Source organism: Tursiops truncatus, chromosome 2 (assembly GCF_011762595.2).
Source record: "Tursiops truncatus isolate mTurTru1 chromosome 2, mTurTru1.mat.Y, whole genome shotgun sequence".
NCBI classification, from domain to species: Eukaryota; Metazoa; Chordata; class Mammalia; order Artiodactyla; family Delphinidae; genus Tursiops; species Tursiops truncatus.
The window spans coordinates 73,473,543-73,483,780 of NC_047035.1; the positions used below are offsets into that span (position 1 = coordinate 73,473,543).

At 46.9% G+C, this 10,238-nt stretch overlaps 1 protein-coding gene across 2 annotated transcripts; it reads left to right on the top strand.

The window, feature by feature from the left end:
- Nucleotides 1-21: 21 nt before the first annotated feature.
- Nucleotides 22-9,412, top strand: CBLN3 (cerebellin 3 precursor). Of its 2 annotated transcripts, XR_012330016.1 has the most exons (4): nucleotides 22-1,207; nucleotides 1,501-1,620; nucleotides 1,960-5,398; nucleotides 8,405-9,412. XR_012330016.1 is itself a non-coding variant. In XM_004311613.4 (3 exons), exons 1-3 carry the CDS (start codon nucleotides 908-910, stop codon nucleotides 2,155-2,157), a joined length of 618 nt encoding a protein of 205 aa, XP_004311661.3. In that variant the 5' UTR covers nucleotides 22-907; the 3' UTR covers nucleotides 2,158-9,412. The 2 variants fall into 2 exon arrangements, 1 of the variants encoding a protein (XP_004311661.3); XM_004311613.4 differs by having other exon boundaries at nucleotides 1,960-9,412.
- The last annotated feature ends 826 nt before the right edge of the window (nucleotides 9,413-10,238 follow it).

Consider the following 10,238-nt stretch of genomic DNA (forward strand, 5'->3'; position numbering starts at 1 on the left):
GGAGCCTCGGCCCGGGCCCAGGCCCCAGCCGGGTCCCCGCCCCCGGCCCCGCCCACAGCCTACTCGTCCCCCCCACCCCGGCCCCGCCCTCTCGCCCGCTCTTGCTCCAAGCCTGCGGGTCACGTCTCCGCGCTCTTCTGAGTTTTCAATCGCTCCACGCAGTTGTTTCTCAGGAATGAGGAACCACTTCATGGAGAGATGGAGGTGAAGAGCGCCTTAAACGGACTAATGCAGTCCCTTCGGATGAAGATATAGAAGACCAAGGAAAGAAAGAGACGGGCCCAGGGTCACAGGACAGTGACACTGTTGGGCCAAGCACTTTCCACCAAAACAGTTGCAGGGAAAACACAAGGACACTCCCTTTTTTCCAACGGTGGAAAAGATGCTGCTAAGAGGGCTGCTGACTTGCGACGGATTTTGAAGAGGGGAGGAGTGAGGGGAGGAGCTGTAGGAGCTGTCTCACACATACGCACACACTCACACACATACACATACAAGAATTCACAGTCTCACACAGACACCCATGTTCTCTGTCGTCCCAGTTCCAGCCTTCAGTGCTCTCGGGAGGGGCTGCCCTGGGGTTTTGGCTGTAGCCCTCCTGTATGGCTGCCTCATTTCTCCTCTCCCTCCCAGAGCCCAGCTGCTGTCATTTTGTGCCCTGCCGAGGAGGCAGGAACTGCAGTGACAGCAGGAGTAGGAGGCAGGAACTGCAGTGACAGCAGGAGTGAGAGGCAGGACAGAGTCGTGGGGCACAGAGAGGGATGGAGAGGGAGATGCCAAGACCAGGTGACCATGAGTCCCAGAGAGGGCTGAGAAGCAGCGTGAGGGGTGGTGAGAGCCTGGAGGAGAGGTGGACAAAACCAAGGAGCAAACAGAGAAGGCTTGTGGGTCACAGAGCCACTCAACCATGCTGGGAGCAAAGCGACACTGGCCACCAGGTCCCTCACTCAGCCCTTGGCTGACCTTGGCCCTGACACTTATGGCCCTGAGGACAGGGTGGGCCCAGGAGGGGACAGAGCCAGTCCTCCTGGAAGGTGAGTGCCTGGTGGTCTGTGAGCCCAGCCGAGCTGCGGCAGGGGGGCCAGGGGGAGCAGCCCTGGGAGAGGCACCCCCTGGAAGAGTGGCATTTGCTGCAGTCCGAAGCCACCACCACGAGCCAGCAGGAGAGATCGGCAATGGCACCAGTGGAGCCATATACTTCGACCAGGTAATCCCTCTACCCTGCAAAGACCTGGAATCACTGTCCAAACCCACTCTGCTGCTAAGGAAACAGCCCTGCTGTGGCCAGTTGCCCCCAAGCCTTCTTCCCGTCTCCCTTCCCTTCATTCCCACCACACCCTCCTTGCCCTTTCTCACCATTGCTTTTGAATCCGTGCATCCCTCCTGTTTGGTCTACTTGCCACCCCTTCCTTTCCTTACTCACTGCCCCTTCCCCCTAATCCTGGTTTCCCCTAGCCCCAGGCATCCCCAAGCCCCACTCAGTAGGGTCGCTTCTCACAGGTCCTGGTGAACGAGGGCGGTGGCTTTGACCGGGCCTCAGGCTCCTTCGTGGCCCCTGTCCGGGGCGTCTACAGCTTCCGGTTCCATGTGGTGAAGGTGTACAACCGCCAGACTGTCCAGGTGACCTGAACCCTAGGCCCTGTCCCATCCCCAGCTCAGGAGGGGAAGGGAAGGGGGAAATAAGTGGAGCCCAGGGGATCCGCAGGCAGACCTCCATTGGCCTGCATCCTGGGGGGCCAGGAGCAAGGCGGGAAAGGGCCCGCCTAGCAGAGACTGTGAAGGAGGCACAGAGTGCAACACCGGCCACCTCTCAGCCCTCCCAGGAGGGTGCTCTGAGCCTCAGGTTCCCAGGTTCCAGAGTGTCCCTCTGGGGCTGCAGAGAAGGAAGGAAGCCCTCAGGAAAGTGGGGGTCCCGGGACAAGGACTAGGGAGAGGTGCTAACTGGGCTTCCCTCCCCAGGTAAGCCTGATGCTGAACACATGGCCTGTCATCTCGGCCTTTGCCAACGACCCAGACGTGACCCGGGAGGCAGCCACCAGCTCTGTGCTACTGCCCCTGGACCCTGGGGACCGGGTATCTCTGCGCCTGCGTCGAGGGAACCTGCTGGGTGGCTGGAAATATTCAAGCTTCTCTGGCTTCCTCATTTTCCCACTCTGAGGACTCAAGCCTTTCAAGGAAGGAAATCTAGCCCCTGACCCCTGCCCTCTGCCCTCTCCTGCCCCAGAAGTAGCATCTTCAGGGCAGGAGAGAGACTCCCTCTGGCTGCCTTTATTATTCCACGTCCTTGCATGGGACCCTGTACCAAACATCCAAGGTGAAGAGTAGAGCTCTGGTGTCTCGGGACCTGCCCCTCTTAACCTGCCCCTCACAGTTGCCTCTCACTGCATCTCTTTCTGCCTGCAGCCCTAGGATCAGGGCAGGGTTTGGCAGGTAGGGAGGCCTGTGCTACTTTGCAGACTCTGCTCCTCCTGTCCCCCCAACTCCAACCCAGCTTCCTGCTCAGTGCTATTGGGGAACAGGTGGTACAGGTGAGCCTGACAGGCCCCTACAGGGGACCAGATGGACCAGCCTCAGCATACCCAGCAGGCTCCTTCCTGTGAGGAGTGCCAGCATCACAGATCTCGGCCAGCACAGTCAGAAGCTGAGCCAGCACTGTGTGGACTAGAGCAGGAGGGAGACTCAGCCAGTAGCAGAACTGTGGGGAGGGCCACAGAGCAGCCCAGAGCCTGTGGCTGGTGCGGCAGGAAGGGGGCATGCACCCAGCCTGAACACGGTATACATTTTTCACGTATATTGGGGCAGCCAGCCGACGGTGAACCCAGCATCTATTTGTGGAAGATCCCAGATGGACTCTGGCCCTCATCTCCCCACCCAAGACATGGGTGTGTATGTTTGCTTTGGCCGAGAGTGGGTATACAAAGGTTCCTTTGGCAGCTGGAGGTGGAGGTAGGTCACATGTGGGCAATTGTAGATCTCCAGGCATGGAACACATCAATGACCGTGGCCCCCTCCTAGAACTGCTCCACCTTTGTAGTCTCAAGTTCAATCACTTCATGCTCTGACCACCACCTCCTTCCTCCCAGCTCTCTCAGGGACCTTCACTGTACCTGTCCCACACTATCCCACAACCTCTCTTCTTTCTCCTGATTTGTGCTGTCTTATCCTCCTCCTTAAAATTCCTTGGATTCCATAATTCATCCTTTTAACCACTCTCCTGCCAGTATTATAAACTGTGTCTCACCTCTCTGTCCCATTGGCCCAGCATGGATGAATCTATCAATAAAGTAATTAGATAATGATGCTCAGTGAGACCCTATAGGATCACTAAAGAGAGAACACGACATTACAACTGGGTTCAGGGGTTACAGGATACAAGCAGGTATGCTGTAGGGAAAATAAATGTAAAACTGTATGTCAGAGTCAAATAAAAAAGGATTTGGTAGTGCCTGAGTTAAATAGGAAATACCAATTGTGAATTTGTGGTTTTCAAAAGAAATAACTTTTTCAAATTTTGTCACTAAAGCGGCATAGAAACAACATCAGGAAAAAATCTGATATGCATTCTTAGCACCTGAAGCTTTGCCTCAGATATTATTCTCCTTTAAAAGGACTCAAGGTCCCTTGGAGAATAGCTCCATGTCATAAATAACTCTAGGCCTGGAACCTATTGGTGAAGACAAAAAGCAAAGGTGCTTTCTTAAATGTAGGGTAGAGCTGAGAAGGCAAAGGAACCAATCTTAATAGGCTTCCACAAATTGACATTCTGTGACAATTTGATAATCAAAAGGAAAATAATATTGTTAATTGGAACAAGGTGAATTTTTAAAATCCACAACTCTTGTGATTTTCAAAAAGGAAGAAGTAACTATACAATGTACAAAAATGTAGTTAGTCTACTGAGCGAAGAAGTATGACTATAATAGGATATTTTTAGTTAATTTTGATAAGTAGAAGAGTATAAGTAGAGTAGATATTATATCTATGCATAAGGTGCATTTATTTTTCTTTATCTGCATAAGTAGGGAGGGGTGGATCCAGAGAGCTCTCAGTAATTCCAGAAAACGTTGGAACTGTACCAGAAATGAAAGAGACTGATTGGCACCATCTGGTCATACATTACAACTAGGAAGAAAGAAGCTCCCACAGTGTGTTACATGAACATGAATTAGGCAAACGTCCAAAAGATAACTGCTCACTGCTCAAACATGATCCTTCATTTCTTGGGAAAGGGGGCCTCTCTACTACCCTACTAATTATAATGAGATTACAGGAACAGTAAAACCCAAAATAATAATGGCTTAAACAAGGTGGCAGATTACTTCTGTCTCACATAGAAGAATCTGCAAATAAAGACTGCAGGGTTGGATGGCAGTTTTATGATCGCCACAGCCCAGTTTCCTTTCTTGCTGTTCTACCACCTTTAGCATATCACCTCCTGACCCAAGATAGCTCCTTGAGCTCCAGCCATTACTTCACCCTTACAGTCCCAGGAAGGAGGAAGGAAGGGCACACCCATTTCCTTTTAAAGAAGCTTTCTGAGAGGCACCTCCAACAGTTCTGTTTGCATCTCATTGGCTAGAATTTAGTCATATCTAGCCACACCAGGCAAGGGAGAGAGGCTAGGGAATAGAGTCTTTATTCCAGGCAGCTATGCCCAGCTAAAAGTCAGGAGTTATATAATAAGGAAGAAGAGGAGACTGGATACTGGGGAAAACAACAATATTGGGGAAGTTTGTAAAAATGAAAATGAGCTAGATAAATTTGTAAATAATGTCAGTAAAGTTATTGTATTAGTTTTTCTATTGCTGTGTAATAATTACCACAAAGTAGTGTCTTAACACAACTTTGACCTATTTATTATCTCAGTTTCTGTAGGTCTGAAGTCCAGCAGAGCATGACTGGATTCTCTCCTCAGGGTTTCATTAGGTCAAAAGAAAGGTGTAGGAAGGGCTGCCTTCCTTACTGAAGTAGAAGAATCCACTCCCAAGCTCATTCAGAATTCAGTTCCTTATGGTTGTAGGATTGAGGTTCCTTGCCATCAATCTCCGGGCCAAAAACGTCAGGCCAAGTCCTTCTCAAAGTTTGAACCTCTCTGACCTACCCTTCTGTCACGTCTCTGACCTTAAAAATTCTCTGATTTTAAGGGTTCTTGTGATTAGATTGGGCCCACACAGATAATCCAGGATAAGCTCTCTATTTTAGGGCCCATAACTTTAATTACGTAGAAAATGTCCCTTTACCGTTAAACATAAGAGGTTTGGGCATGGACATCTCTGGGACATCTGCATATCATAGTCGTTAAACTTAAAGATGACATCGTTTAAAGAAAAGGCATCCAGTTACAATACACTAATCCATGGGAAAAGTGTGGACTTGAAAAGTTCCAGTGATATATAAGGTAAGCACTGGCTCAGATTTTCATCATCTTAGAAGGTAAAGTGTTTCCCAGGTCCCAACCAAGAATTCATTGATTAATAATTCAAAACTTCATCTGCACTGAGATATATTCTTCTTTTGGATATCCAAATTCAAAAATTGGTCTGAACTGAGATAGTGTCCTTCTCTTGGGTCTACAAACCCATTTTTATAATGAGTATAAGAGTAGGTGTAAAAAATTTTATAATCCTTGTAAGACGTGTGTGAAAAATTTTATAATCCTTGTAAGACGTGTGTGCTTTACCAAAATACTTGATGCTTTTAGAGGAGCTGACATATGATACTGATGATTTGATTGAAATGTATAGGAAGATTTAAGTTTGCAATCAATGTTTAAATAATTTGATTTGTAAAATGTGTAGATTTTGACTTGGTTATATAGTGTTTAAATGTTGAGACAGTTTTTTGCTTAAGTAGATTTATGAAGTAAATAAATTAAACAATAAATAAAGCACAGATGGTGGCTAGTGTTCCTCTCCAGGCACGAAAATCTCCTAGGACTCTAAGGATGCTAAGAATAGAATCCAACTGTCTGCCTTCCCTACACCCACGCCCTGGTAGCTGATTGCTACAAAGTCCTGCTGAAGGATATGCTGTGTATCTAAATCCAGGGTCTCCAGCCACCCCTGGAGCAATTCTCCAAGCAATTCTGTGGTTTCCTTTGTCAGCTTCTTTCCTCATCTTCCCCCAATCCAGCTGAAGGCTTCTGTTCTCTCCTTAAAACTTTTACTCCTCCAACTGCCCCCCGCTGCCAGCAGCAGACTCTTCACCTTCTACTTCACTGAGAAAGCAGAAACCCCAGGAGGAACCCTTCCCACCAGCGCATCCGAAAACTCACCTTCCTTATCTCTCCTTCCTGTCTGGCTCAGTAGAAATCGTGTCCTTTCTGTCAAGGCGGCTATCTTCATCCACCAGTCTTGGATTCCATTTCCTGGAAACATACTCTTTTCTTTGCCTCTCCTCCCTCCTGTATGTTCAGTGTCTCCCTCCCTACTCACTCCTTCTGTTTAGCAGTTAAATAGACTCAAGTCTCTTAAGTCTAAAACAAAAAACAGATGGATATGGAAACAGTGGTAGATATATGGTTACCCTCAGCTTTATATGCTGGTTAGCGTCACCTCTCCTCCCCTTTAGAGCCAAATATCTATGCTTACCAGTTGCTCACCCCTTAAGTCAACTGTAGCCTCTGCTACCCCACCTAAACTGCCCTCAAGCTAATCACTCACAACTTCTTCGTCACTAATGTCACTATCATCTAGTCTTCTGTCACTCAGGCTCTCCCTAACATTTGACCCTGTCGGCCACACCCTCCTTCTAGAAGCACTCCCTGCCCTCATTTCCCTGACTGTGCACATGCTCTGGGCTCTGCTTCCACCTGTCTGCTGAGGCCACTTTCTTTTTCAGCCTCCTGTACCTCTCTGCCCATCTCCTAAATGTCAGTTTCCCTCAAGGTTCTGCCCTAGGATTCCTTTCATCCTGACACACTCTCAAAAGCCTGAATCTCCATCCATATGCTGACAACTTCCACATTTTTTATCTCTATCCAGGACCTCCCTCCCAAATGTCAGATTCCTACTTTGCCTAGCCCACCTTAAAGTCAACCTGCTAAAATTAGAGTCTTTCCTCCCGAAATCTGTTTTCTCCCTTATTCTCTGTGTCTAAAAGTGGAACGTCCCTGTTGCCCTAACCAAACACCAGCCATGTTCCTCGATTCCTCCCTCTCCCATAACCCCCATAAATCAGTTCCATCCATTGTTTTCCATCCATCTGGCTGCCAATATCTCAGAGTTCTATGAAAGCTTCCTAATTGGCCCCTTGGCCTCCAGTTTTGCTTCTCTGAGTCCATTCTCCACACAGGGGTTGCCAGAGTGGCAACTTCACTGCCTAAAGCCCTTTAGGGTATTGTGGGGAAGGCAGAGGGTCTAGGATTAAATCCGTATTGCTTAACGTGGTTTTTTTTTTTTAGGTCCTTTGCAATCCAGCTGCTGCGATCTCCCCTGATTCATTTTTCACCATCTATGGGAACATGAAAACTTACAAAATAGCACTATTTATTAGCTGAGGGAAAATGGTACCCCCTTGTGAGTTGCGGGACCCATAGCTGGTGTATTAACTTAAGGATATGCAGATTATGATCTGCTGAATGCGGAAGCACAGGCCACCACATGGGGTCAGGAGGTAGCTCCCTCGGTTCCCCGTCTGGGGAAGTAAGAACCCTGTAGTCATTTTGATTGAAGGTGTAGCACACTCACACAAAGGAAGTAAAGTTTAAAGATTTATTACTTACAGACCCCAGAAACCAGGAGGGGGGAAAGGGAAGCAGTGAGCCAGGAGAAGGGCAGTCCTCTGTCCCAGTTCACGTGTGAGCAGGATAGCAAGAACCTATTATGTGTAAGGTAGTTGGGGTGCAGGTCACTAACTTTACCCAGACTCAACTATAAGTGGTCATTTCAAAGGGCGCCCCAGGAAAAGCAAGTGAGAATTTGGGGCAGGAGTCCTAAACTCAGGTCCTTATCTAAATGTCCAGACTCTGGGTGTGAGCAGGGTCATTGTACTGTAAAATGCCTAAGCGGCAACTCAAAATAGAGATTTTCTCATTATAGCTCAGAAAACGAGGGCATGGCATTCGCGTCAAAATTTATCAGGGCCAACAGAATTGTTCTTGGACCCAACTGAGGTAAACCAGGCTCTGTTTTAGTTTGTAAATCATCTTAATCTGGACCAAACTGAAATGGAGAAATCTTAATATACAGTATACTAATGTATATTAATATCATACATTAATAAAGGATAGAGAGGCCATAGATTAGTGGGGAGAAAGTAACTCTAGCAACAAAGTGAATATACTCGCATGAGAAGGAGTGAGCATAGCGGTGAAGGTGGTGGGCACTGGAGCCTCTCACTTAGTAGCTGCATGTGACCTTCAGCAAATAACTCAAACTCCCCCTGCCTCATTTTCTTCCTCTAGACAATGAAGAGAAACATGGTATATATCCCACAGCGTTGGAAAGCACAGAGCAAGTACCCACTATATGTAAGTTACTGTTACCATATGAATTAGGAAACAAGTTAAAACTGGTACATGTCCCAAGGATTCTTGGACGATCTTTAAAACGTGGGTAGGTCCTTAATCCATTTTGAGTTTATTTTTGTGTATGGTGCTAGGAAGTGTTCTAATTTCATTCTTTTACATGCAGCTGTCCAGTTTTCCCAGCACCACTATTGAAGAGGCTGTCTTTTCTCCACTGTATACTCTTGCCTCCTTTATCAAAGATAAAGTGACCATATGTGCATGGGTTTATCTCTGGGCTTTCTATCCTGTTCCATTGATCTATATTTCTGTTTCTGTGTCAGTACCATACTGTCTTGATTACTGTAGCTTGGTAGTATAGTCTGAAGTCCGGGAGCCTGATTCCACCAGCTCCGTTTTTCTTTCTCAAGATTGCTTTGGCAATTCGGGGTCTTTTGTGTTTCCATACAAATTGTACAATTTTTTGTTCTAGTTCTGTGAAAAATGCCAGTGGTAGTTTGATAGGGATTGCATTGAATCTGTAGATTGCTTTGGGTAGTATAGTCATTTTCACAATGTTGATTCTTCCAACCCAAGAACATGGTATATCTCTCCATCTGTTTGTATCACCTCTAACTTGAGGACACGGGGAGGGGGAAGGGTAACCTGGGACGAAGTGAGAGAGTAACATGAACATATATACACTACCAAATGTAAAATAGCTCGTGGGAAGCAGCTGCATAGCACAGGGAGATCAGCTCGGTGTTTTGCAACCACCTAGAGTGGTGGGATAGGGAGGGTGGGAGGGAGACACAAGAGGGAGGGGATACGGGGATATATATATATATATGCATATAGCTGATTCACTTTGTTATACAGCAGTAACTAACATAACGCTGCAAAGCAATTGTACTCCAATAAAGATGTTAAAAAAAAAAGTGAGTAGGATTTTTGTTTTGTTTTATTGTAGCCATTTACCTGTTATAATGCTGCTTTCTTTCAGGTGTGTTCACTTCTACCCAGAAACACAAGGACATCATAAACGGTCCCTAGGAAAACATGATATAGCAAAGCTTAGGTGGTCCCCATCTCACCAGATAGTTAATGTACTTTTTTTTTTTAATTTTTATTTGAGCGTAGTTGATTTACAAGATTGTGTTAGTAGTTTATGTACTTTTTAACATGAGAATGAGATACACTGCAGGACATTCTTTATATAATATTTTTGCTTATGTCTGGGACTGTCTGCCTACTGGTGACTTTATAATTTCTCTGTCAGAGACTTGGGAAGCTCACCTGCCAGTGCCCCAAATGAGAAGGAGAAATCGTGATGGTATAAAGGAGAGAAGCAGTGACTAGTAGGCTGCACTGCCCATGGTGCTCAACTGTGGACACATCTTTATTCACTCCGCTAAAAATATGTCAAATCAGACCTTGTAAATTGTTCAGCTGTGAAGAAGAGAAATCTCACCAACAGAGGGCTCAGAAGCCAATGTGGATAAATTCTGAGTATTGCTTAAAGTTCTCTTGAGTAGAAAGTAGAGGTTTTGCTAAGCCACCTTCCTGATCAATCTTTCACTTAGGAGTTCCGAACCTTTCACTTGCTGCCCTGTCCTAAGAGCATGTGCATTGTTTTCAGTGAAGGGGGTCAGGAAGACAGACCTCGCTGGACTGCACGTGAGCGGAGGCTTCAGACCCCTGTGCTGTGGGCTCCTATGCCGTGTTCCTTCCCTTACCACCCTGCACTGTATTTGCTTGTTGAATTGCCTCCCTCACCTAACAGTGGGCCCCA